Raw genomic sequence first — 26,336 nt, 5'->3', positions numbered from 1 at the left:
GCCAGGAAAGCTCCAGGGGCCTGATGGCTAATTAGTGGTGGTAGGGATGCAAACAATGGCCACCCATCAATGCAACATAATCACCCAAAAATGATGAGCTAACTGGGTCAAGTCACTGTCACCCCACTGTGGGACTCCTCGGACAGTGCTCCTTGGCACAGGGTCAGTCTCATTCTCCTTCAGCATTGAGCAGATAGTTGTGAAGCTGTTTTTCTTCAGCTGTCAACATTTTGAATTTAAAGTGCCTGAGATAGGGCAGCTTGAAGCCTCTTCTAAGGACTCCCAGAAGCTGGACCAGTTTGACCTCACGGTCAGGCAGATGTCTCTGCCTTTACTGTCTCTTTTCTACCATCTCTGCAGAAACACACAGTCAGGTTCATTTCCAGCACAGGAAAAATGAGGAGCACTGCAAAAATCAATGTTCAGTGGAGGACAGAGTGACTGGAGGGCTGAGGGGGAGGAGGATGCTGCTCCTGCTTTCTGAAAGGTTATTTTAGCTAAAGACAATGAAAAAATGCTCCATGAGAAGAGCAGCTCCTGCAAAGTCCACCTGATCCTCGTGGCGTTTCATAACTCAATTGCAGCAGTGCGTGAACCTCTGCAAGGAATATTATTCTTGTTAGGACAGTCAGTTCCCATTTCACGTGCTGTGCTGGCACAGCCTGAAGCCTTGCTGCCATTGCTCTAACCTGGGGGGGAAACCCAGCAGGGATGTGTTTGCTCTGTGCTGTGGGTGTCTTGGTGGGAGCACGGCGGGAGGAGACATGACCCAGGCTCAGAGGGATCCCTCTTACTTGAGAACATCCCAAAGGATCTCTCCCTTTGGCAAAAGGGTAATGGGAAGTAAATCAGAGAATCGCTTGGGTTGGAAATTACCTTTAAGATCACTGAGTCCAATCATTAACCCAGCACTGCCAAGCCCCCACTAACCATTGTCCCCAGCTCCGTTGCCCTTCTCTGGACATGCTCCAGCACTGCAATACCTTTCTTGTCATGAGGGGCCCCAAACTGACCCCAGGATTTGAGGTGTGGCCTCACCAGTGCCCAGCACAGGGGAACGGTCACTGTCCCGGTCCTGGTGGCCACATTCTTGCTGTTACAAGCCAGGGTGCCATTGGCCTTCTTGCCCACCTGGGCACACGCCAGCTCACGTTCAGCTATCCACCAGCAATGGTCTCATTTGAACTTTATCTGCACAATATAAATTTAATAGTTTCCCTGGAATGTGCTGTTCACGTTGTCATAACATGGGGGTGTTTGGGAAGGCTTCAGAGCTGGTTTAATTAGCAAAGTTAGTTGGGAGGGCATTTTGCATTATCTTCCTCCTTTTCTCTCTACTCCTGCTCTATAATTTATGTCAGCCACAAAGGCGTGAGCTTTGCAGCACACAATAAACAGAGGGGGTTCAAAGCCAGTGGTTAGCGGCGCTTCAAAGGACACGGAAGGGAGGGCGCTGGCAGGCAGTTTATGAGCTGTCATTTTCTGTACTGCCCCGCAAAAACAAATAAATAAGCGAGAGCAGATCTGTCTTCGCAGTGCCAGTGGCTGTGGGTGCTGTGGGATTGTGGCTCGTCCTGTCCTGCAGTGCTGAGCTGGGTGACACGGCCGGACAGACGGGATGCAGGCAGGGGTGGGAGCAGAAGCACGCCACTGAGGATGCTCAGATGGACTTGCTGTGCTGAGCGATGTCAGGATCCCAAGGGAAAGGTTTCCAGTGCTTTCCTGGGCAGTGTCAGCGCTGTTAAGGGCTTCGTGTCCTCCTTGCATCAAAATCTGCTTGTGCATTTGCACGGGAGTCACGCCGCAGCTCCGCTCGGGCCTCCCGTCTGTTTTTCTGTCTCGCATCCCAGGAACTCCACACGCTGCTGCCCGTCTGGCTGAAAGCCCGGGGGAGCCGATGGGAAGATTTCCACTGACTTCAATCTGGCTTGGATCAGATCCAGGGCAGGAGTGGGATTAAGACATCCACTCGCTCCCTTGATAGCCCAGGCAATGGCCATCACCAGCGGCACGCCGAGCCTGGCCCCTCGCAGCCCCTCCTGCTCAGAGCCATCCTGGCTGCTTGGCTCCTGCAAGCACCACATCCCTTGTAGAAAGCCAAAAGTCGTGCCATGGCTGCTCCACAGACAGCCTCCATTTCTGCCTGGCTGAGGACAGGCCTTCTTTGGAGCAGGGGTCACCTGTGTGGGAGTGTTTCCAACACAACAGCCTGCTCTGAACACAAATAATAACAAGGGACAAGGTTTTTCTGCTGCAGTGGTGCACAAAAAAAAAAATCGAGATTAACTTCCCCACTCCTTTTCTTTCTCTCCCTGCATCTGAGAGCAAGAAACACAATTGATTACAGTCCTATCTGATTAGTACTGTAGCTCAGGCTTTCAGCGGTCAATTACGATCCGCAGTGGAATGCCGAAGCCGGTCGTTAGCTCGCTGTGCTTTGTTCTCACCAGCGCCTTCCCGCGGGGCCAGCTCCGAACTGCGCGGGCATGGGGGAGCCACGGGGAAGTGCCAGCAGCACCTGCCCCCATGATGCTGAGTGTCCCCGGCCACTCCTCAGGTGTGTTTGGCATCCACAGGGAAACACGTCAGGAAAACAGGGGACATGGGGCTGGGCTGTTTAGCCAGGTTGAGTTTGGGGGCAGTTATGTTCTGCACTGAACTTGTGCCAAATCCAGTGGGTTCCAGTAGATTTGTTTCTACCAAGGAATGAAATATGCTGGATTGAAAGAGGAAAAAATGTTCCCACCAAACAATTCAGGCCTTTGCCCCCGTAGCTCTGCTTTCATGGCCATTGCTTCCTCTGTGAGCCGGCTCACATGAAAGGCTCCCCTGGAGCTGCTCCCCCGGAGCTGCTCCCCCTGGGCCCCTGCTCTGGGTCTGCTCACCCCTCATGTACTGAAGAGTTTTCCTGAAGAGTGCAAAGCTCAACCTGCTGCTTTTCCAATGCAGCCTGGCTCCTGTTAGCAAGAGGAGATTTGGAAAAGGTTATGTTCTTAAGGAAAATGGTTCTGTTGCTTGCGCTAACAAAGTGAGTCACGTTTGGTGGAGGATGTACCTTGGCGAGTCCTCGCTGTCAGTCAGACTCGAGGCACGTAACACCCAGAGAACACACAACCCCCCGCCCTGTGCCGATGCCACCGTGTGTTTATGAGGAGCTGACACCAGCACAGCTTCAATCCCTCGCAAAAAGAAAGAAAAAAAAAAAAAAGGAATTCAGGTTTTGAAGGGCATATCTTAAAGATTGCAGAGAGACATCTAGTTATGTAGAAATAAAATATGAATTTTAATGTGAGGCATTAACATGAGCTCTTTTAGGAATAACTACAGGACTTCATGATGAACGTATTAGAGCCCTGCTCCAGCACAGGTGCCTGCCAGTCTTCATAAATCAGCTCCAACAAGTTAATTCTTCATAAAAGAGGAGGAATGTGAATCTCAGGGATGGATGAATGGGCACATAACAAAAGAAGCTGCATAACTTAGAGCACTCAGGTCCTGGCAATTGGGAAGAGGGCAGCATCAGGAAACACAGGAGAGAATAAGAGTTTTGGGAGATGTCCTTTAGACCCCAACAAAAGGCAGTAGGTCACAAGGATGGCTCTTACCTGTTGCTTCTATAGTGATGGTTCCTGGAGGCACCTGGGATAACTGGGTGCTGTTAGAGGTGCCAGGGATGCTCGGCATCACAAGGGAGGCAATGCACTGCTGGCCATCTGAAGGTTGGTGTGGTCCAGAGAGTGGACACAGCACAGTGCTGTGGCACATGCCCTCAGTCAGTATTTGTCACAGCGCCGTGTTCTCGGGGAGGGGAGTGCCCATCCTCCCCACACGTGGGGACACTTCTCACACTGAGCCTGTTCGAAAGGTCGCTGGGATGTTTCCTGTGAATAAAGCCTGCTGCTGAGCCAGGCTGCTTTTATTTGTTGTTGATTTTATTGATGTTATTGACTTTTCCATGGGGCACTTTGGGGACGTTTGCACGATCGCGAGTGCAGGCGCTACAAATTGCTTGATGTTCCACAGTGTTTAACTCGCGCTCTGCACCGGCGCCAGAGACACATTTTTATTAAGAATCTGTGGTAGTCGTTGCTTTTGTGTTTATGATAAAATATATAATGCAGTCCTCACTGCTGCCGTCCCACTGTGGCCACCAGCTAAGGCAGAGTGATGATGTGTCATGTAAGCACTTCCCAGACAGCAGCAGTGGTACCCAGCGCACGGACTGGCTGCAAAGAGCTGCCGGGCTCTCTGTCGGCATCCCAACAGGTCGGGAGCGTGCAGGGGACTGCAGCACAAACCAGCCCTGGTGCAGGAGCAGGGCTGCTGCTGTGGGGCTGTTCCCAAACTGAATTTCTCCAAGCGAGGCTTGAACCTTACGGGAATTTGTGTAACTGCAGGATGGCAGTCACAAGGGGTGAAGCGGGTCAGATGCACCTGAAAATTTTGGAGTCTAACCCAAGGTCACAGTTTCCTTAGCCATGGCAAGGCAGGCTGGGCATCTGCCAATGCTGGACAAGCTGCTCCAGAGCAGTGACATCTGGCCACCAGGAAGGTGATGGAGTCAGAGGAGGTTTCACTGGGAGGAGAGGGGGATTGAGATGCAGATCTCTGATTGCAGCCTCTCCCTGAGGCATTTCTTCGTGTCCTTGCTGCCCCTGCCCTGTGCATCCCTGCTGTCCACTTCTCCTGAGCAGCCAGCGCTGTGGCATTAAGTGTTTTAACCAGAGCTTTTCTAGACTGAGCTGTGGAAATGTGATGTTAACACAGCAACGCACACAAACATTATTAATATTTCAATATGTGGGTGAGGACAGGGAGAACATCCTTTGCTCCGTAAATAAAACAGGATCACTTGTTTTCTGCTCTGAGACTCGCTGCCTGCCTGAGACAGTAATATTTTAAAGTTGATTGGATCTTAAAATTGTAAGAGGTCCCTGGTGGCCTGACTTTAGCTGGCATTATCAGCTCAGCCATTGTCTTATGAAGCAATCTCCTCTTGAACCATCCTGTGCTCCCTCATCCTTTAAACCTGCGCAGCCGGAAGCGACTCGGTTCTCTCCAGCTAGGGCTGTATGGTGATGGTGAGGAATGAAGATGAATATCCTCGTGCCTGTGACCTTGGCAGCAGCCAGCCTTGTCCTTGGCACTTGGAGCACCTCTGAAGGTTCCTATTTGCTTTCCTTTATTCTCCAGGGATGGGTTGACAGTGCTGTCCTTCACACTGAACAACGCATCAAAGGGAAGAGCTGGGGGAGTGTGAGGGAGCAATGACATCCCACAGAGCACAAGGGGCAGGCTGGACCATGCACCAGGCAGGAAGGGGACGTGGGCAGCCCACTGCTGTGGCCCTGTGCTCTTGGAGGGAAGTGCCAGCAGCAAGGCACATCTCCCAGCAAGGACCATCCAGTCCTGTGGCACTGGGCAGCACCATGGTGAACAGAGACCACCATGGTGAACAGGGACCACCCTTCCAGCAGCCTCCCAGTGTCCCAGGGCAGTGTGCATGGAACTCTTGCCATTGTAGTGGATTAAAACTAGTCCTGCTGTTTTAACAGGAGGACAAAGCAGAGGGTCCTGAGGGAGGTGAGATGGGGGCTGGGAGCTGCCACAGCACTTTGGGCAAGAAAGATGTTTTCAGGTTTAGGACAAAATCGTTGCAGGGACATGCCAAAGTCTCAGGAATGTTTGCACAATGGAATTTTAAGGATGGTTTCCAGAAAGTGGGGATATGCGGCTCTGGAAATTGGGAAGAGAGGCAAAGAGGCATGATGTGCTGTCAGGAATGGCCAAGGGAATGCTGACCATGCCATGCATGCCCAGGCAGAGGGGAATCCTGATGGTGGGTGGCTGTGGAGATGGATAGGGAAAGGCAAAATGATCCTTAGTGGCTAGGAGTGAAAGTTGGACAAATTCAGGAGAGAAATAGGGAACAAATTCTTGGCAGCACAGTCATAAAACATGGGAATGGTTTACCTAGGGATGGCAGCACAGCTTGCCAGTCTTTATAAACACCAGATATCACACAATCTCCAGGTGGAGAGCACCCACAATCTTCTGAAGGCTTCCTTTGGGATACTTTACCTCTGCTCTTAATTAGGGTGGGTTTAGAAAATTAAAAATCCCACTGATTGATTTGCCTTTGCCATGAATTTTCCTGTTGGTTACCATCTGAGCCCTGTGAAACCAGGAATATGAGTCTGCTGTTCTTATTTCCAGCTTCAAATAATTCTTCCAAAATGCCCTCTTGTACAAAATGAGCCCAATACGTGTGTGCTGTGGTAGCTAGGAGACTGGCAGGAACGGTGCTCTCCATGATTATCCAAAGCAGTTGTCATGTTATTCTCATTGCTAATGGTATATAATTATGTATTAAGGCTCTCTCCAGGTAGAGCATCTCAGGGCAATTAGAGCACACAGCAGAGACCCCAGGCCAAGTCACTTTGTCCCTCTGGAAAGGGAAATGATTGTCCCAGAACGTATTGTTTGTGTTTTTGCTGCCTGACATGAAAGTGGATCCATTAGAGTAAGCCAGGCCGTGATGTGGCCGGGCCAGGCAGGGCAGGATCCCTCCTCCACGTGGTCGATGCTGACACGTGCCTTGGTGCCTCCATCCAGTGCACACTCCTGGCTGGGGCTGTGCAGCCGTTCACGCCAGGAATACATTCCCCTCAACCCTTTTACTGGTCACTGTTCTGGAGGGGGGAATTGATTAGCACTAATTTATCTACTCATGTTATTGATGGTCAGAGGCTGACTCAGATCCTGTACAAGCTGCCTGTGATGTTTGACTGGGTGGGTACTTGTGACCCTGAGGGCCAAAGAGGATTATCCACAGAGTGCGTTTCTCTGGGGGCTGCGGAGCTGAAGGCTTGTCTCCTCAGGCAGGTGCCTTCCACCTGGTCAGGGGACCTGGGTGTTTATATTCCCATGGGATGCTGTAGAAAACCTGCTTGTAACAGCAAAGGTCTCTCATTGCTGGTCAGTGAGGTTTGGTGAGGGAAGGGTGCATGTGCAGCAGTGCTGCGATACCTGCTCGGTGCCTGCTCCACTTGCTGGCTCTGCTGAGGGGAGAGAACAAACCCAGAGTGCAACACCAAACCTTTCCCATGTCTGCTTCAAGGAGAACTGCTGCCCTGCTAATAGAGGGAATCTCCTTTTATTGGGAAAACATGAGGCTTTCATGTTCCTGGGCCAGTTCCCTGCAGGGAGAGCAGGAAGGAGAAGAGGCACCAGCTGCCGGTTCTATGCCAGGTAGAGCTCGAAAGTCAGAGATGATGCATGTGTTTTAAAAAGCATGGGAGGGAAATCACCAGGTCTGGGATGAATTTTCCCTTACAGATGTGGTCATTCCTCTTACCAAGCTTTCCTCAGTCTGTCACCTCACAGTGGATCAGTGGGAATGATGGGGAGCCCCAGGGTGCTGCATGTGCCCAGTTAGCCTCTCCTCTGCAGAGGGGCACAGAACAAAAGCATCATCCCAAACTGCACTGCTGCCTTGGATACAGGCCCAAGGTGGAAAAGGCAGGAGTGACAAGACCAAGCATCACACAGGAATCAGAGAGGTGGAATGCTTGCCTTCTCTGCTGACACATGCCATGAGTGCCACATTCGTGCAGACACCTACACAGCGCCAGGATGCAGCCAGGGCTTCTCTCTCCTCCTCCCCTGTGCCAACGAGGAACAAAACAATCCTCATTCCTGCAGGGAACTCTTGTTCCCTGTTGAAACAAGGGGATTATACCTGGAAAGGTAGCATGTGCCCTTAGGACCTCCCTTTGACTGCAGAAGCAGTCAGAAAACAGCCGCCCAAGGGAAACCCATGGGCTCTGTGCAGCATTCCCAGCCTGGCTCTGGCTCCGTTGCCACTCTCCCTGCCAGAGCTCCCTCCACTCGCAGCTCCTCCGCTCCCTGTGTTTGGGAGACACCACAAGACCAACTGCAGCAACAGCAGCTATGCCGTCAGGGAACGGCAGCTCGGGAGAACGGATTGGATGGTGGGTTTCAGGCTCTTCAGGAGCAGCGGTTTGAGCTTTGAAACCTGCGGGAAAGGTGAGGGCGTTGCAGATACATCTGGCAGGGAACATTTCCCAGCCCGTGCGCCTCCCTGGCACAAAAGGCAGCTCCTGTCAGGGGTATTGGTGAGCAGAGGAGAGAAAATGGAAGGATGCAACAGGTTGGAGGACTCGAGGGGATTTTGAGGGGAGTCAACTGCAGGCATGGCAGGGGAGCCTTCCTCGGTGCTCCCCAGCCCTTGGGGCGCTGCTGAGGGCTTGCTGCAGGTATCAATACAGGCGTTTCCCCTTCAGAAAGGGCTGGGCTCTGTGTGTGTGATGGCACTGGGAACCCAGAGCCGCCTCCTCCATCGTTACCAGGAGTTTTATTCCGACTGGAGGAACAATGGAACGGGCGCCGCAGAGCGCTGGCTGGCGATGAAAGTTCTCTGAACCAACAGAGATTTGCTTCAAAGGGGCCTATGAAGAAGTTCCGCTTAATTATGGCGAGGAAATGCCACATAATTAATATATGCACACAAATGTATCTGTGCACGCAGCCATCCCCTAAAAGACTGGGCACTGCAGAGAGCCAGGCAGATCCTGGTGCTGCGGCCCCGACAGCTCACAGATCAGGCTCTGCACTGGAGTCACGTTGCTGCCAAAGGGAAATGAAACTCAGTTTTATTTTTAACTTGGCTGGAGGGAAAGAGGAAGGAATATCTCACGGTGGAAGCAGTAGATGAGGACCCTGGAGATCTCAGTTCAGTCCTTGGCTCCGCTGCAAATTCCCCACGTGACCTTAGGAAGGTCACTTCATCTCTCTGCGCTTCATTTCCCTTCTGCAAAGTTTGGAGAGCGTGATCCTCCCTCTGGTCTTGTCTGTTGGGCCGGGAGCAGAGGCTGATTTTATTCTATTGCAGTGCAGGGCATGGAGCTGGCACAGTGCAGGAGAGGACTCTGCCTGGGGAGGGTTCAGGGCTCACACAGGCTGCGTGGTCGTTTCAGAACACAGTTCCCCCAGACCTTCCAGGACAGGGGGGTTTAAGGGTGAACAGCAAAGCCTTGTTTTAGGACAGGAGAAAAATTTGCACCTTCATTTTTTGTTCGCTGTCCAGGCCCTGTAACCTGCCCATGACACCCGGAGCTGGGGGGGCCACAAGGTGTCATTTCACTCACCGGATAATTGTGTTCTTTTCCAAAATACCGTCTCTGCGAGGCCCTGTCGCACCATTATCACACCCATTTACGCTCTTCTCTCCGCTGGTGTAAGTGCCGGGGAATGGATCTCGCCGACTGTCACCTCTCCCTCCCCGAGCCCTTGACTGACAGCCCGTGCCCCGCACGTGGCACCGCTGGCGGCTCCTCCAGCCCGGCGGGTAAAACACGGCTGCAGCACCCGGCAATTTACAGCCATTTGGATCCCATCCATCAGTGGGGAGGCGGCAGGGAGGCAGGTCCCTGATGCCAGAGGGACCCCGTGTCCCCATGGCTTGGGAGGCTCTTCCCCACCCTGCCCCTGTTTTGCCCCTTTTCCTCCCTTCCCTCTGCCCATACTATTCCACCTGCTGTCCTGCTGCAGGGACAGCCCCAGGAGGGGCGGGGGTGCCCCATCCTCACAGGGCCCAGGTGGCTGCAGCAACTTCCTGACAAGTTGTGTTTTACGGACTAGTCGCGGGGTAATTTTGCACGTCCTTGTTTTGTCATTTAGGGCACTTAAAATGTCACAGAGATTTCACTATCCTAAAAGCTTATCTGTCAGCAGGAGAGAGTTATTCCAGTAAAAGGGTATCATCAACGGCAGCAGGAGGAAAAAAAAAAGAGACAAAAAAAGACATGTCTGAAGGTTTTCTATTCCGGGCTCTCTGCAGCCGACCTTGAGCCGGTGCAGCTGCACGGGGCGGGTCCCTGGGCTGCTGGGCAGTGCTGGCAGCAGTGCCAGGGTGGGCTGTGCATCGTCCCTGCAGTGTCCCAGCACGTCCCTGCCACCTCCAAGCATCCAGCTCAGCCTCAATGAACTGGGGAGGGTGTTGCTTGGTCACTATTCCCTTCACCTCCCTTCCTGAGGTTGGTGTCATGTCTGTGACGCAGCTGCTGAAGGCAGGAGCTCTTCTGGACTGTTGAGGTGGAGCCCAGGCTGTGCCTGGAAGCAGAGGGGGAAAGGGCACAAGGATTTCTCTGGAAAGGGGGAATGGGAGCAGGCCTTACTGAAGCTGGGAAAAAATGTAGCTTTTGTGTGGCATGAGATGATATTTTCCCTGATTTCTGTGGTTTCCAGCTAAATAGTGCAGTGTTGATGGATGGAGACACAGAGGTGCAGGGAAGGGCAGAGAAAAGATAGGGAGGGAGGGAGGGAGGGAGGGATGGATGGATGAGTCGTGGGAAGCTCAAATGACTTGTGTCTGGAAGGAGTTTCCAAATGGGAAAGCCTCCAGCCTGGCAGCAGCTGGAGCTGTGGGACTCCTGTTCCAAATAGAGAATGGGAACACAAACTCCTTGTGCAGGAAAGGGTTTAATGTGCTGTTAAACCACCTGGATCCCGCTCTCTGTCCTGGGAGGGGGATTTCCATGAGGGTTAAATGGGGGAACTGAGGGTGGGTGTTTCTGACCAGAACCGTGGCACATTCAGGGCAAGGATTGCTCCAACACCTGGCTGGAATAAGTGATGTGGATTTTAAGTTGCTCTGTAACCCGTGGGTACATTGTTAACGTGGTATTAAGAAGACCTGAGACCTCTTTGCAAATTCCTATTTCAAATAAATAATTACAGGGGCCAACATAACTTATGAAATTCCCCTGAAAACCCCAGGCATACTCTGTATTTGCCTTTGAGGAAGTTTTATCAGCTACCACATTCAAAACCACAGTTATTTGCATTCCTGTATCTGGAACCTCTGTGATTGTGGGTGCGATGCTGATGGAGCTTTCAGAGCATCACACTTGGAAGCAACACCTAGTGCAAGTGCTTCTGGAGAAGGGAATGGTGCAAAGCTGGGGGGTCCATACCTGTTCCCCCTCCCCAGCCCCTGCTGCAGGAGGGAGGTTTGTTTCCAGCCCAAAATAACACACGCTTTGGTGGGGTTTATCTGTGCTCTGCCGAGTGCGTGACAAATTTGTACTAATTCAGAACTTCAAACGATGCCAGCACAGAAAACCAGGAATGCTATTGCATAACAGAGGGAAACGAGATAAAAATCCTCCATACAGCACCATTACTTCAGAAGCAAGAATAAACAGTATTTTAAAATGTATAAACACAGGTGGCATATTTTCCTTAAAAAATGTTTTGAGAAAAACAAAAGCCTCTTAAAAGGGAATAAAATATGAAAAGCAGGAGAAGTAGGTCACAGAAAGAAAAAGTCAAAGGAAGGGTAGAAAACTAACATGGAAATGAAAGACAAAGTGGATTCCGCTGGTGTGTGGCCATGATGTGGGTCCAGGCAGCTGCTGGGATGAGGGTGAACCACGTGCTCTTGGTCCTAACACAGCACCGTCGTGGGGTCCCGGTGGGTGGGGGGTCGGCAGCGCTGTGGGGATGCACCCCAGGCATCTCTGCAGGTGATAACCCCATCCAGGGATGTCCCTCAGCCCTGCCCATGGGTCCTGGTACACAGGAAACAAACCTCAACCCGCAATTGCCAACCTACCTGGGACTCTGTGACAGAGGAGAGAGACATTTCACAGACTCATTTATTTGCCCCATTAACCATTTTAATGGCCTCTCTCCAATAACAATCGTTCCCAGGGTTGGCAGAGCAGGTGCTCCAACAATCAGTGGGATCGAGAAGCCCTGGATGGCTGTTACTGTTAATGCCTGTAATAAAAATGCACCAGGGAGCTGCGCACCCTGGGCTCCGTTATGGGCCGGCAGCTCCCGCTCCGGGACATCCCAGGGGAGGTTGGGAGCAGTGGCTGGAGGCAGGACACCAGCTCTGAGGGATGCACTGAATGCCTCACGTGCACAGGGCTGTACCTGCAGCGCGGGCAGATGGTTCCTGTGGGGAACGAGGGACACTGGGCTTGGCTTGGTCCTTTGTGTTTTCTGTTTTCTGAAGTGTTTCTCACCACTTCAGACCCTTCCCCATGACTGTTTTTGGTAGCAAAGAGCTTCATGAATGTAAAGCTCTGCAGCACCTTCTCCTTCAGAGCCTTCACGCTAGTTACTGGGGCAGTGAATGTCAGGGATGCAGGGGCAGAGGGACTCGGGTACTTGTGTGGTTTTTGTCTGGTAACTGGTAACACCTCTTATCTTCTCAGTCCTACCTCTTGTGCATTCCTGGGATGGCAGTTGTCCCTGTGATCCATGTCTTACCTACTCTGTGATTTGCATGTGGCTGTTCAACACTGAGTTATGTCACAGTTTCTGTTACTAAACAGAATGTTTTATAAACACTTTGATTTTAACTCCAATGTTTGAGATGGTGTTGGTGAACAGAGGAAGCTAATTGCAGACAAAAGCTAAGGTCCCTCTCCTGATGTACATTCCTTTTATACTTCCATTTTTTCAGACTCCACATCTACAAAGCAGTCATGCTTCCTCTGGAAGCTCAACCATGGGGTAGTTTGGGTGATGGAAGCAGCTTTTTGTGGTTCCTACTCTCATGAGTGTGTTTTGATAACAGGGGAGTTACAGGGCAGGTACTTTCAAAGTGAAGATTAAAGTCTGATGCAGCTGCCTTATTGATAAGGACTCAAAGAATCATGGAATATCCTGAGTTGGAAGGGACCCACAAGGACCATCAAGTCCAACTGCTGGCCCTGCCCAGGATAACCCCAAAGATCCCACCATGTGCCTGAGAGCATTGCCCCTTCTTTGGAAGCTGCAAACCCCAATGAGGTCTCCCCTCAGTCTCCTCCAGGCTGACCAACCCGCTCTTGTTAAATGCCCATGAAGAACTGGCACCCACACCATTCCAATGAGGGCAGATGGTAATTTCCCAGAGTGTTTTCCTCTCCAAACCCAGGAGCAGCTGGTTCACCTGGCTGTATGGCGAGCACCAAAGAAAGGCTGTCCAAAACCACCATCTTTCAACAGACCTTTTTTATTGTGTCGTGAAAGACTGCACCTAAAACCAGGTGCAAGGAGTATCAAACAGCGTGTTTTACCGAGAACATCTGACCCTGGGCGCTGCCGAGGCCCAGCGTGTCGGTTCCCCACTCAAACTGAAAAGCAGCAGCAACTCAGGCTTCCGTCTGCATTGAACAGCTGGTAAGAAACAAGGTAACCCAGGGGGCAGCTTCCCGAGAGACTGGCAAACAGAAAAGAACCAGGAGACGCATCTAAGTGTGTGCTGGGGCGGCGTGGCAGGAGGGGGAATCAGCTGGCAGCTTTATCGCTCTCCCCGTTCTCAATCAGTTTCCTTTTCTTCTCATCCGTTTTCCTCTTGAAGATGTGGTCTCTGTAGAACTGGAGTTCTTTGATGCTTTCCCTGATGTCATCGAGTGCTCTGAAAGAGAATAAAGGAAGGTTTCAAGGCACCTGTGTGCACCTCCAGCCACACCTGGATCCCAACACCACTGAAAACTTCCAGGCTGCAGGAAACCAAACTGATGCGTATGGATGGTGCACCTGTCAGACTCTCACCTCCCCACTTGCAGTTCTCCAATTTTAGTGTCTCTGTGACCAACTCTGCCTCAAAACAAGGGCAGATAAACCCCTGTTAAGAGACTGAAGGGATAAGGAAACTTGTGGTTCTCTGGATTTTAATAATCCCTTTCCCTACACTATCCAGGCTTCAGACAGGAGGATACAAATGTCTGACAGGGAGCAGAAGCACACAGCCTCCACCTGCATCAGACTCGGGATGCTGAAACAGGGAGCCCTGTATCCTGCTCCAGAAGAGCCTGGTTCCAGAGCCCTGCTGTGTCATAGACAGGAGCACAAAGCTCACCTGTGAGAAGCTGCCTTCTTTGGTGCAAACTCATATTCCTCTGGATACCAGCGCCTGCAAGTGGAAAAATTAGAAAGGAAACTGGGATTCAAAACCATGTCTGCTGGCTGGTGCAGGTTTGTTACACGTGGTGAAAGGATTTTGGTTCCACTGACACCCAAAGAAGCCACAGCTCTGTGAGTCCCCCTGCTACAAACTGCAGAGCCCCAGCACCACAAACAGGCATCCCCAGGGTGTTCTTCAAACCACTTAATTGGGGGAACACTTACCTGCAAAGTTCCTTGACAGTGCTCACATCAACGATCCTGTAATGAAGGTGCCTCATGAACTGCGGCATGTATTTGTCAAGGAATTTCTTATCTGCATGAACAGAGTTACCTACAAAGACACAAAACAAGATGTTTCTTCAAAGACGCTACAGAGCGACATGGAAACGAGCGGCAGGATGAGCGAGCTGGGAGAGATCACAGGGGAGGAAAAGCCATTCACAAGCAGCTCATTTATCCCATTTTCTAGTAAATATGATTGTGAAGGTTTGTCAGATTTTCATTGCAGGATCACACGGGGTTTAAATACTAATACCTCTAGTAATTCCTCTGTTACTACTCCCACAATTTCTGTCACACAGATAAATATCAAAGAACCATTCGAACGTCGGGTTTTCTGCCAAGTGAAAGTGGCCATTGGTATTAATTTCACTCAGCACCCATCCCAAGACTGTATCTGAACATTCTGAACACAGTTACAGGTAGCAGGACACCTGGAAAATCCATATTTGGCCTTTGGCTGGATGCCCAGTGAGGAAAAGGTGCAGCATAGAACACGAGCACGTCCCTACCACATGCGTCGGCAGGTGTTTGCATCCAGCTGGGGGTGCAGGAGGGATGAAGCTGTTGTTGTTAAGAAAGAAGATGCTTCACCTGCGAGAGGACAAAGCCCTGGGGGTGTCTGCTGCCGCACGAAGGACAGGAACTCGTACTCTGCTTGCTGCAATGAGATTTTACTCTCCTTCACAGCCTTAGTAAGGCCAGACTGCAAAAAAGAGCCAAGTCATAAATCAGAAACACCCTGCCACAGACACTGTCAGGAACGCTCCAGTTCTCAAGTAAATGTTTAACTCTACAGCAAAAGGTCATCCCTTCAAGTGCAGTTTGTTCCCCAGGTAATTCTTGAACTGTGTTTCTGTTCTCTGGGACACCCCCAGCCTCAATTCTCCCCAGGAACCTCCTGCTTGGCAAGTAAAACCAAGGCAGGTATATAGTCCTGGCAGCACTGACCTTCCTGTGAGGGTTGGGGCTTTTTCTTTTATTTCTTTCTCGAAGCTCTTCTCAATTACTGAGACATGAGGCCTCATTTATCCACCTGCCCGTCTGTGACCCAGGAGAGCATTACATCCCTTTACATCCCTGTTTCAGGAGAGGCACTCACCTCCCCAGCAGAGAGCAGCAGGTATCAGTGAACACAAGCAACCAGAATCCTGCCTTAAGTGTTTATCAAGATTCCTATAAATCAGAAAAATTCCTCCCTTCTTTTTTTTTCAATAGTTAAATGTCAAATCCTCTCCAAGTGTTCTCAGTGATTTATTTCCATCTGGCTACACTATATATTTCCATGACTGTGCTGCAAAAATCTACTTGACAGATCCAAGTGGTGGTTAAAAAATTCATTATGTGGCTGCATTTTCATCTATATTCTAATTGCTTCTCTTCTCTTAGTCAATTAAAAATAAGTAGCTCCTCAGGAGCAATGAGGACACGTGTTACCATCTCCAATTCACTCCCAAGCTGAAGCTGAGCTGGAATCCTCAACTGGAGCAGGGAAAAGCACCCATCACAGTAAATTAATATTCATTTTCCAAACTCCTGCTAATCCTTCCCACAGAGAGTGAGATGCCGAAGGGGGGGGAAAGGAGGGATATGGGTGTCTTGAAACTTCAGCCCTTAATTGAAAACTAACTCAAATTTCAATTCATTCATCAGGGATTGGAAAATCCATTTGCTCTCTTGCTGCTGGCAAGGAGGAACCTTTCTTTGGTGGCCCAAAGAACTAAAAATAATCTCTTGTTACAAAAGTGATGCTTTCGGTGAAAAAATGCACGAGGTTCCCAGTGCTGAGGGGACAGGGAAAAATAACATCCCGGTGTTTACAGGCCTGTTTAATCCCATATATACCGAAATCTGCATGCAGAAATCTGCATTTCATCAGCTCTGGACTGTTCTGCACTGATCCTGCACTTGTTCTTACTTGGGCCTTCAAGCCTCACCTTCCCCTTCTCATCTGGAATTAGTCTTTGAATTATTTTATGCCAGATGGAAGAGGATTCACTGGGAGGAGCTGATGGAGGAACCCACCCAACCCAGCCTACACCAGGGCTCCCACAGAGGCAGGACAAGGCATCAGCTCCACAAGAGGACTGGGGAGTTAAACCCCAACTCCCAACCTCACAATGGGAGGAGGAGGCTGAGATCACACCCTGGGGGACAGGAGCCAGGGGCACATCCCTGAGCAACAGATCCCCTTACGGGCTCCCCCTGCCTGCTCCAGCCCTCTCAGGGGCTTCCTGAGCTCAAGGAAGTAGCTTCCAGCACTATTCCAACTTATTAAAAACCAGGCTGCAAAGCACAGGCTGCTCTAGGCAAGCTGGAAGATGAAGGCTAAAGATGAAGGCATGATTCCTGAGTGCAGCTTGCTCTGTGCCACAGATCACTTGTGAGACCTTTGGCAAAATGTTTTGCCTCGGCTCCCTGCTACAAAATAAGGATGATACTGTCTCCCATCCTCCATCCCCTCTGACTTGCAAACTGCTCAGCACAGGAGTTGTCCCTGCTAAGGCGGCGTGCTGCAGCTGATCGCTCTGAATTACACGTCATTCTCATCTGGCGAAGGCAGAGAAGGATTTTTACCTTCCCGTGATGCTCCTTGCACCACTCGGACATGCTCTCCAGCAGCTCGTCGGGCTGGTTGATAATCAGGTTCGGGCCCTGGAAAAAAACATGGAACAAAAAAGATAATGGAAAAAAAGTTTAGAAGCGACTAAAAGTTTAGTTCCAAGCACAGGCAGAGCACGGCGCAGTTTCAGCCCTGAGACACGAAGTGCAACGTGACGCAGTCCCGTCCCCGCGCTCCCGGGATGGGGATCCCCCGCTGCCCGCCCGATGCTTTGTTCCCGCAGCCCCTGGAAGCGGCGCGGGGCCCGGCAGGCCCGTCCCGCCCCTCACCTCGGCCAACACGTTGAGGTCGCAGTCGGTGATCAGACACGCCATCTCCAGGATCTGGTCCTTCTCCACGTCCAGGCCCGTCATCTGCCACGGGGCGAGCGGCCGCGTCAGCGCGCCCGGGGGGCCCGCGCCCCCCCTTCCCGCCCTGCCCGCGCCCCCCGCCGCCCCGCGCCGCCGCCCCGCACCTCCAGGTCCACCCAGACCATGCGCTGCCCCATGTCGCCGCCGGCCATGGCCGCCGCCCGCCGCCGGCCCCGCCACAGCCGCCCGGCGCAGCTCCGCAGGCGGCCCAGGCCGGCGCGGCCGCCGCCCAGCATCGCCGCCGGACTACAGCTCCCGGCGGGCCCCGCGCCGCCGCCCGCGCTCCCCCGGCTGTGGGCGCGCCGCGGAGGCTGCTGGGAGATGTAGTCCCGAGGTGGCGCGTGCAGCCCAGCGCGCTCCTCCCCGCCCCGAAGGAGGGGGTTCACCCGCCGGCTTTCCACTGGGAGACTTCAATGCTCTTCTCCAAGGCAATATTGGAATATTCAAAGGGAACATCAGACAATGGGTTCAAATTGAAAGAGTAGGTTTAGACGAGATATTGGCAAAAAGTTCTTTACTGTGAGGGTGAGGCACTGGAACAGGTTGCACAGGGATGTTGTGGATGCCTCAGCCCTGGAAGTGTTCAATGCCAGGTTGTTTGGGGCTTGGGCCAGCCTGGGCTAGTGGAAGGTGTCCTTGCTCATGGCAGTGGGTTGGAATGAGATGAGCTTTAAGGTTCCTTTCAACCCAGACCATTCTGTGATTCTGATTCTGTATCAAAAATGCCATGAGGAATATTGCAGACACCAGGCAGCATCTGTCCCACCTCTATTCTGCTTAAAAGGCTGGACCTGCCCATCTGACAAAGACAGCCTCCTCTCCTCCAAAAGCACCGACAGCCACGGTTTCTCCCATGCTCCATCACAGTGTTTTTCTTTTCCCCATGAAGAGCCCTGAGGTGTGAGTTAACACATTTAAAACTGAGACCAGAGTTTGGCAGGACTGGGCTGCTAGTATTTTTACAAACACTGAAAGGTGACTTCACTGGGGGGTTTTTTGCGGGGAAGGCATTTTATACATGTACTCAGTAAGAAACGGGTCGCGTTTGCTTTGCGCTCAGAGTCCGTCAGTGCCGCGACGGGTGCCACTTGGCCTCCCTGTAGCTCTCCCTGCGGTGGTCGTAGTCGTGGCTCCAGCCGTCCCGGTGCCTGTCGTCGTAGAGCTCGTCCCGGCCGCCCCGGTAGTGGTGCTCGGCGTCGTGGCCCCTCTCGTCGAAGCCGTAGTCGTCCCGCTTGCCGCGGCCGTAGTCGGGGCCAAAGCGCTCGCGGCCGAAGTGCCGGCTGTCCGGCGGGTAGGGGTGGGCGCCCAGCCGGCCCTTGCGCAGCGCTGGCCCCTCGGGGCGCCGCGGCAAAGGGGAGCCCAGGGGCGGGGCGTGGAAGGCGTGGGGGTAGGCGGGAGGGGCGAAGCTGGGCTGCTCGTACTTGCTGCCGAACTGGGGCTGCTGCCGTGCCATGCTGTTCATCTGGGAGGGGGAGAGAGGAAAGGGAGGGTGGGTTTGGTGCTTGAAGGGGCAGAGAAACACCTAAACCCTGTGCTGGCCTCCAGATCACACTGTAAATACCAGGAGAATGGAACAGGTTGATGGGCAAGCAAGACTGAATGGGAATTTATGGAACAGCCATTGCCCACTGCTTCCCCCACAGCTGAGCTCCCACAGCTCAGAGCCCTCCTGACGGACACCATGGATACCAGGAGCTTCAGATCTTCTGGAATTGTCCTTTTGAGGCTCCAAAAGAATATTCCCACAACCTCTCACAATCACAACAGGAAACAAGGATTCCAAAAAGGGGAGGCAGCTCCACCCCATGCTGCCCGTGAGCGTGTGCCATGGACATACCACCGCTTGTCTCTGCAGGCTCGGCGGGAACCCTGCGGCAGCGGCGCCCTCGGTAACCCTCTCGTATCTGCAGGGAAAACAGAGCAGGGATTCCAGCATTAAATACACGACTGCTGCAGTCCAAGGGGCGTCTGCATCCCAGCCGTGTTCCCTCCCTAGGGGAGACAGACCACGGTGCCCTAGGGAAGAGAAGCTGGAGCCAACGAGCCGTGCAGTGCCGCTCTCCACTCCAAGCTCCTGCGCTGGTGAGATTCGTACCTGCTGCAGTTGGAGGCTGGATGTGGCATTCCAGGAGGGATGGTGCCAGCAGCTCTGAGAGGGGAACAGGATAGACTGGTGTCCTGGGCTGCATGACTGCTCCCTGGGGAAACACAAACGTTTCAGGAGACCTACAAACACCAGTGAGAGGAACTCGGGTGTGAAGGACACCAACAGCTTTCAAAAGCTTCATTTGCTCTCAAGTTTTGAAAGGGATCTGCAAAAGCACATGGGCCCAGTCTCCAAAACAGTTCCCCACCAAGAAAGGGCAGCGATATTGCGACCACATGCCTCATTTAACCACCACGAGATGTGACTTTTAGTGCTTGTGTGATAATTTAGAACAGATCTCAAGGGTACAGAAGGAATAATCAATAACAACCCAAGGAGAAGGCTCAGCCAAGGGGGTTACACCAGCCACGAGAGACAGACAGTCCCTGATGGAAGCACCAGGACAGGAGCGTGAGGTGAGCAGAGCAGGCAGGTGAGGGGCCCCTGGGTGAGAGGCACCTGAATGTGCCCAATGAAACACGAATCCATTGGAGGCTGGGGAGCAGCTGACGGCAGTTCACTTTCCCTTCAGGAAAAGGGTGATTTGCGGCCCTCCAGGGGTACCTGATCGGAACTGGATGCGCATGGGCCGCCCGTACAGCTTGATCCCGTTGAGCAGCTGCAGCCCGTACGGCACCGACTCCTCGTGCTTGAAATTGACGAAGGCGAACTGCTTGGGTCGTCCGTCCCGGTCCTTCGGGATCTTCACGGTGATCACGGGCCCCGCCTGGCACCGGGACCGAAGGCGTTAAACAAACACCGGGGGGGAAGGAACCGCCGCCGAGAGCGCGCGCCGCCGAACCCTGTCCCGCGGCGGCCGCCGTAGCCCAGCCCGCCCGCCTCCCCCCCCCCCCCCATAGCCCGCTGGGGCAGCCGAGGCCTCTCCGCCCCCCCCAGCGCCCTCCCCTGCGCACCCAGCTCGGGGCCCGGACGGTACCTGGTGGAAGAGCTCGAAGATGAGCTCCTCGGTGACCTTGGGGTCCAGGTTGCCCACGAAGAGCGTCCGGTTCGCCTCGGCCGCCGCCGCCCCCATGGCCAAGCCCGGGGCCAGCCGAGCGCGCGCTCTCCGGCGGCCGCTCTCCGCGTGCGCGGGCGCGACGGCGTGACGTCACTGCGCGACCGCGCCTGCGCGCACGGCCCTTCCGAGGCGCGGGGCGGGGAACGGGGCCGGGTACGGGAATGGGAATGGGAACGGGAACGGGAACGGGGCCGGGTACGGGAATGGGAACGGGGCCGGGTACGGGAATGGGAACGGGGCCGGGTACGGGAATGGGAATTTGGAAAGGGAACGGGAATGGGAATTTGGAACGGGAACGGGGCCGTGGCCTCGGGGGCGGAATCCCGGCGGGACGGCCCCGCTCCTCCCCGGGGGACACGGGATGTGCGGAGTCCCGCCCCGCTGCCCCGCGCCCTCCCGGGCCTCGGGAATTAACTGATAACCTGTAATCAACTAACAACCGGCAATAAACCCCGTTTGTCGCGAGGGAATCGTGGATGTGTTGCGTGTCCCGGTGTCGTGACAGCACCTGCGTCCAGGCGGTGACACCGCGGCTGGTGCCGGGCGTTCCCCCTTTTCCTGTTATTCCTGTTGGGAAACCGAGGGGGTCAGAGCCAGCCGGTTAAAACCCGGGGCGCAGGTTAAAAACCCCCAAACGGGCTGTTTGGAGACCGGGAAGCCGCCGAGGCCCTGAATCCCGGGAGGGCTGCGGTGATACACTGGGTGTCCCCTCCTGGGGCTCCCGACCCCTCTCTCCCTCCGAGCCCAGCTGCTCCCGTGGCTGGATCCCGTCAGAGCGCCCTTCCCGGCGACTTCACTTCTCCAAGGACTTTGGAAAGCGGCTCCCCTGCCCCTGCCGTTGAATCTCCACAGCCACTGTAATCCCCTGGGAATCCCAGAAGACGCGGGATGTAAAACGGGTGTTTTCCATCTGGAGGAATTTCGAGAGGGGGCAGTTGAGCCTTCATTTCTCATTAGGTCCCAGCACAGCTCTGCTTTCCCTGTTAATTGGGTGCCGTTCATTCTCTCCACCCCATTACTCGCCACCGCACCTAGAATTTATATCCATTTGGATTAATCGCGTCCGCCTGGTTAAATCCCAAACAGCCACTCGTTCAGAAAGGGAGTTATTACCTCGCTTTGCCAGGACTTCCACTTTGCCTTAATTTCCCTGGAGCCTCGTTTGCCTTGCTGTGCCTTCTTTCCCCTCCCCGGCTCCCCTCGGGCTCAGCTGGGAGCGTGTGACGCTCGTGTTGCCATCAGGGCTCATTCCACGTGCAGGACCTGCCGGGCTCAGGCCTGGCTCAGAGAACAGGAACCACGTCAGGTGCTTCACAGACTCGCTTTTGGAATTCTGTTGTGCTTTTTGTGTCACTGTTTTGTGCGTTTTTTGCTCTTTGAAGGAGCAAAGTGGAAAACTAAAAACATTTTTTATTTGGGGGGAAACCCCATTTTAGCTGTCTTGTTTTTACTCTTAAAGTGCAGGCACTCAGGAATACTGGGAGATTTCAACCAATTTCACTTGCTAATTTCAACTTTAGAAAAGGCTCTTGGTGGTTTACTTTTTCGGGGGATTTTGTTTGCTTTTCTGTATATTTATATAATTATGGCTTTCTTCCTTGCTTCCCTTGCCTGGTGGAGGTACCCAGGACAATGTGTTCATGCAAAGTCATAGAATCATGGGATGGTTTGTGTTGGAAGGGACCTTCAGCAACAAATCTTAACCATTTACCCAAAAGAAACCCTCTTGAGAACTGAGGCACGTTGAGTATGCAAATATTAGTGATTATTACATATGGCTGGGCTCGAGTATCTGTGTGATGAACCTCTGGTGTGTCACAGGTCTTAAACCATGGGGGACAACTGTGTCTGGCCTGTGGTGCTGCGGGCAAAAGAGGTGCCCTGGGGACAGCAATCCCTCTGCCCTGCTCCCGGTGCCAGTCCCCAGCAGGTACCGCTCGCCGGGGCTGCAGCATTGGGTCAAACAACTGGTTTTTTACAGGTGTGCTGAAAGGATCAGCACATGCCCTCAGCTCTGCTGGGGGCTGGGTGGGTGCAGGGCCTGCTGCTGCCCTCCACAGAGTCCTTTCTCCCCAGAGCTTCTCGGTGCAAGCCTGCAGGACTTGCCCACAAACGGTTCTAGTGGGGATGAGTTCACTGCCTTTGTGGCCAAACATTTTTCCCATAGGAGTAGGTTTTGCTCTCCAAAAAGCACATCACAGCTGAGAGAGGGAAGCCTCTCGGAAGCTCTGTGCTGGCTTGGAAGGATGGCAGGGAAGGGACTGGGACACCGTCCCTGTCCCTGGGCCAGGGGGAGCCAGCACGGTTACCTCAGGCCTGGGCTGCTGGAGTGCCAGTGCCATGTGTGCCACACAAATCCACGGTTAGAGCGCTCAGGAGTTTACTTGGTGCCAGATAAAGGGCTGGGTTACACCAGCAGGACTTTTTGAGCCCAGGCTCACGGCTGTTCTCCCCCCGTGCCCTCACACTACACGGAGGGACGCCTGCGTGCCACCAGGCAGAGCGTACCCTGGCAGTCCGTGCGCTCGTCGCTCACCGTGTACGGCTGCGCTTCGCTGAACGTCACCTCAAAGCCAGCAGCCTCCACAGCCGCCTCCACCTCGTGTTTCTCCAGGCGGAGGCACGAGAAAACCTGCTTGTTGAAGGCGTAGTAGGTTTCCCCGAGGACGGTCACCAGCACCAGGTGCCCCCCCGGCTTCACGAGGGTCCCAATGTTCCTCAGGGCGCTGCGGAAGGTGGGCAGGTCCTTGCAGGCGCCCTCCAGGCACAGGGTGGAGACGATGCAGTCGGCTGGTGGCAGGGACACAGCGCCCGTGGGGTTGGCTCTGGTCACGTCACACTTCAGAACCTGCTTCACCTTCTTCCTCACTTTCTCCTGTTTCTCAGCCCACTTCTCCCTGGCAAGGAAATCCACAAAAAAGTAGAGGAAGGTTCCGTGGTTATTTAACATCTGTGCCTGTGGCTCCATGGCCACTGTGGTTGGACACCAGCCTCACCTGTCCCCTTCCAGCTCACAGACGTATTTCACCACCGGCACCCAGTCAAAGGCTCCTGCTTCGTTCCTCAACCACCTCTCCAGCTCCCGGCGGTTCTGGTCGGTGTAGTCCAGGGCAATAATCTCCTGGAAGCGCTCACAAGCAGACAGAAGCTGGTAGATGGTGGGGCCACAGCCGACATCTATCAGGGTGCCACCTCTCAGCTCGTCTGGTGCAGAGTCAGGGCAAAACCATCCCAGTGAGGACAGAGCCTCCCCCAGGGCAGAGACATCCCAGAGCCCCTCGGACCGTGCTCACCCTAACCCAGAAATGTGACCCCGAGTGCCACAGACCCACGGCACAGCCCCTGTGCCTCTGGCCACAGTCCAGCCCAGAGACAAGTCCTGCAGCAGGTCCAGAGCCTGTGGCAGGAGCAGTGCCAGCTCCTGGGGCAGGGGCACTGACCCCACACCCCCCTCCCCCAGCTGGGTTTGATGGTGTTCCCAGAAACAGGCACAGCTCCAGCTGCAATTCCCTGTATGCACAGACACATGCATGCAGGCAGAGGGATATTTTTAACAGAGCAGGAGTGTGTCAGTTTATCACAGGGTCTGCTCCATGTTGGGGCACGTGCTCTGCTGTTGGCAGCCCCAGGGCAGCCCTGCAAATGGCACCGTCCAACGGCTCCGGACACCTCGGGAGTGCTCACCTAAGGAGAACATTTTGTGCAGGCTCTTCAAGTTTTGCGTCAGAAACACATTTGCCCCTTCCCGGCTGTCACTCATGCTGTAATATTCTTTCAGATATGCCTGAGGGTCGAAACTCTGCTGGTAAAAATCCGCCTCCGTGAAGATTGCTGGTGCGTCCATCCTGCCGAGAGCCAGCTCTGCTCCTCGCTCCGCCCATCCCACGTTGCATGGCCCCTGTTGTACTTTGAGTTTGTTTGTCCTTCCTGTGTCCTTTGCTCCAGATTCCGGCTGGACGCATTCATCCGCAGGACTTACACTTGCTCCCCAGTTTCCTGCTGAGCCTTGCCTTTTCCATAATAACTCAGATTCCCCAGCAGCCCCCCAGCCTGCATGAGTGACCACAATTAATGGCAATTCCTGGGATTACAGTGCACATCCCTGGCTTCACAGTGACTGACAGCACTAAAGGAGTGCAGTGTGAGGTGGTGTCGCTGGCAGTCACTGCCTGGCAGCCCTGTAAGCTCTGTCCCACACTGCTGCTTCCTGAGAGCTGATGGAAGTCAGTGTGTTCAGGAACATGGCACAGGGCATTAAGGCCATTAGATGTCCTGGCAGAGGACAGCTGGAGTCTCTCCTGCAGGAAGGAAGGATCTATCCCTGCCCATCCATGAGAAGCACCTGCCAAAATTTCCGCTCCATTTCCATAATTTTGTTGCTTTCATTTGTTTCAGGTTTTCCCTGGAAAACTGCAATTTCACCTCTGAGCACCAGAAACCAGAATCTTCCCAGCCTCGGTGCCCGGGTTTTGCCTCCTTAGCTGGCTCTGAACCCTGTGCCCCTGCCTGTCCCATGCCGATGGGGTCCCAGCCTGCCCTGCAGCCCGCAGGAGCCCCTCGTCCTCCATCCCAAGCAGCACAGAGGGCACACGGTGGTGACACCTTCTTCGCCACAAAGAGGCAGCAGAGCCCCGCGCTTGTCGTGCTGGCGGGTCCCTGCGGCAGCTCATCCGCTTCTCGCTCGCCCAGCGGGAGCCGAAATGATCAAACAGTTTTAGGCTCATTACCGGCTCTGAATCTATATAATTGGCCTTTGCTTTTTTAAAGATCTGTCATTAGGAGTGACGGTGGAGGAGCCGCCGCATCATCGTCAAACTTGCAAGTGCGACTGCGGATCCCGAGGTGCGTTTGCTTCACAAACCCCCTCACTGTGCGCGGCCAGACCCGCCGCTGCCGAACCTTCTGCTGCGGATGTGAGGCGTAAAAAGGACGTCAGCTTGAGAGATGAACACAGTAAAGAGGTTTTCTTCTGACTGCAAAGCCAACAACCAGCCCTCCCTGCTACTGCAGCGCTGAGACACGGAGCTAAAACGGTCTCTAAAGCCCCACAAGAGCCCCATCAGCCAGGCAAGCTGACCCTGGGACATTTGCCAGCACAGTGCTTATGTTCCAGTCCTTAGAGACTGGTTTTGCTCACTGAGTGACATGATTTGGGGAAAAAAGTACAAACTGTCTGCACCCAGAGGTCTTGGGGTATTTCTGAGCAGGGGTAGCAGAGCATCCTGGGGCTGGCAAGCCTTGTCCTCACCACCAGCCTGGCACTGCCTGCTCCTGGGAATCGTAGACTGATAGAATAGCCTGGGTTGGAAGGGACCTTAAAGATCATCTCATTCCAACCTCACCTGCCATGGGCAGGGACACCTTCCACTAGATCAGGTTGCTCCAAGCCCCGTCCAGCCTGCCTTTGAACACTTCCAGGGATGAAACAGCCACAGCTTCTCTGGGCAACCTGTGCCAGGGCCTCACCACCCTCACAGGGAAGAATTTCTTCCTAATATCTAATCTAAACCTACTGCTTATGAATGTGAAACCATTCCCCCTTGTCCTGTGACTCCAGGCCCTTGTAAATAGTCTCTGTCTTTCTTGCAGGCTCCTTTCAGGCACTGGAAGGCTGCAATTAGGGTCAGCCCAAAGAGCCACCCCTGAGCTGGTTGCAGCCCCCCGGACAGCTCTGCTGCTCCACGGAAGCTGGGCTCCAGGCATCCAAGTTCCATTTCCCCCCCTACTCTCATTTCAATCAAAGTGTGTGATTAGGGCTGTGCGAGCTCCATTGTCATCTCCACCTAAGTGCTGCTCTGATGGATGGAAACAGCACCTCAATGTTTACACCGAGGAACACATCGCTCTGCTTTCCTGGATAATGCACAAAATCTGCCACTGCAGGGAGGGGAAATCACATACAAAAAAAAAAAAAAGAGCAGCCCCGGCAGAAGGCTGGGGAGGGAGGAGGGGAACCTTCCCAGCTGGAACAGCACCAAGTCATCAGCTTAA

The 26,336-nt window shown here is 53.6% G+C and overlaps 3 protein-coding genes across 5 annotated transcripts; all 3 read right to left on the bottom strand.

Annotated features, from left to right (window-relative positions):
* Positions 1–13,017: 13,017 nt before the first annotated feature.
* REXO2 (RNA exonuclease 2) lies at positions 13,018–17,418 on the bottom strand. The gene is made up of 7 exons (XM_017809870.1): positions 17,286–17,418; positions 17,101–17,184; positions 16,786–16,863; positions 14,803–14,914; positions 14,152–14,260; positions 13,883–13,936; positions 13,018–13,438 (listed from the first exon to the last, which is right to left on the bottom strand). Exons 1-7 carry the CDS (start codon positions 17,415–17,417, stop codon positions 13,309–13,311), a joined length of 699 nt encoding a protein of 232 aa, XP_017665359.1. The 5' UTR covers position 17,418; the 3' UTR covers positions 13,018–13,308.
* Positions 17,419–17,678: 260 nt separating this feature from the next.
* On the bottom strand, positions 17,679–20,404 carry RBM7 (RNA binding motif protein 7). Its single transcript, XM_017809509.1, has 5 exons — positions 20,265–20,404; positions 19,892–20,054; positions 19,277–19,379; positions 19,019–19,085; positions 17,679–18,643 (listed from the first exon to the last, which is right to left on the bottom strand). Exons 1-5 carry the CDS (start codon positions 20,358–20,360, stop codon positions 18,248–18,250), a joined length of 825 nt encoding a protein of 274 aa, XP_017664998.1. The 5' UTR covers positions 20,361–20,404; the 3' UTR covers positions 17,679–18,247.
* A 369-nt stretch (positions 20,405–20,773) lies between these two features.
* Positions 20,774–24,261, bottom strand: NNMT (nicotinamide N-methyltransferase). Of its 3 annotated transcripts, XR_001873976.1 has the most exons (5): positions 24,030–24,261; positions 23,342–23,549; positions 22,882–23,242; positions 21,459–21,623; positions 20,776–21,376 (listed from the first exon to the last, which is right to left on the bottom strand). XR_001873976.1 is itself a non-coding variant. In XM_017809888.1 (4 exons), exons 1-4 carry the CDS (start codon positions 24,187–24,189, stop codon positions 21,618–21,620), a joined length of 735 nt encoding a protein of 244 aa, XP_017665377.1. In that variant the 5' UTR covers positions 24,190–24,261; the 3' UTR covers positions 20,774–21,617. The 3 variants fall into 3 exon arrangements, 2 of the variants coding, with proteins under 2 accessions (XP_017665377.1, XP_017665376.1); XM_017809888.1 differs by having other exon boundaries at positions 20,774–21,623; XM_017809887.1 differs by lacking the exons at positions 20,776–21,376; positions 21,459–21,623 and having other exon boundaries at positions 22,709–23,242.
* Between the last annotated feature and the right edge of the window lie 2,075 nt (positions 24,262–26,336).

Source organism: Lepidothrix coronata, unplaced genomic scaffold (genome assembly GCF_001604755.1).
Source record: "Lepidothrix coronata isolate B3197 unplaced genomic scaffold, Lepidothrix_coronata-1.0 Scaffold27, whole genome shotgun sequence".
In the NCBI taxonomy this organism is placed as follows: domain Eukaryota; kingdom Metazoa; phylum Chordata; class Aves; order Passeriformes; family Pipridae; genus Lepidothrix; species Lepidothrix coronata.
Note: the sequence above shows the minus strand (reverse complement) of the source record. Positions and strands in the feature narration are given on the sequence as shown.

What these genes read in the sequence shown, in the direction of transcription:
- REXO2 (XM_017809870.1), bottom strand. Translation starts at nt 17,417, where the DNA reads ATGCTGGGCGGCGGCCGCGCCGGCCTGGGCCGCCTGCGGAGCTGCGCC. An exon ending in AGGGCTTTGTCCTCTCGCAG is followed by an intron (nt 14,261 to 14,802) that starts GTGAAGCATCTT and finishes GTGTCTTTGTAG; the next exon opens with GTAACTCTGTTCATGCAGAT. An exon ending in ACTGTCAAGGAACTTTGCAG is followed by an intron (nt 13,937 to 14,151) that starts GTAAGTGTTCCC and finishes TTCCACTTGCAG; the next exon opens with GCGCTGGTATCCAGAGGAAT.
- RBM7 (XM_017809509.1), bottom strand. Translation starts at nt 20,360, where the DNA reads ATGGGGGCGGCGGCGGCCGAGGCGAACCGGACGCTCTTCGTGGGCAAC. An exon ending in GCGCATCCAGTTCCGATCAG is followed by an intron (nt 19,380 to 19,891) that starts GTACCCCTGGAG and finishes GTGTTTCCCCAG; the next exon opens with GGAGCAGTCATGCAGCCCAG. An exon ending in CCAGCCTCCAACTGCAGCAG is followed by an intron (nt 19,086 to 19,276) that starts GTACGAATCTCA and finishes TTTTCCCTGCAG; the next exon opens with ATACGAGAGGGTTACCGAGG.
- NNMT (XM_017809887.1), bottom strand. Translation starts at nt 24,189, where the DNA reads ATGGACGCACCAGCAATCTTCACGGAGGCGGATTTTTACCAGCAGAGT. An exon ending in GCACAAAATGTTCTCCTTAG is followed by an intron (nt 23,550 to 24,029) that starts GTGAGCACTCCC and finishes ACTCTGCACCAG; the next exon opens with ACGAGCTGAGAGGTGGCACC. An exon ending in TGTGAGCTGGAAGGGGACAG is followed by an intron (nt 23,243 to 23,341) that starts GTGAGGCTGGTG and finishes TTTCCTTGCCAG; the next exon opens with GGAGAAGTGGGCTGAGAAAC.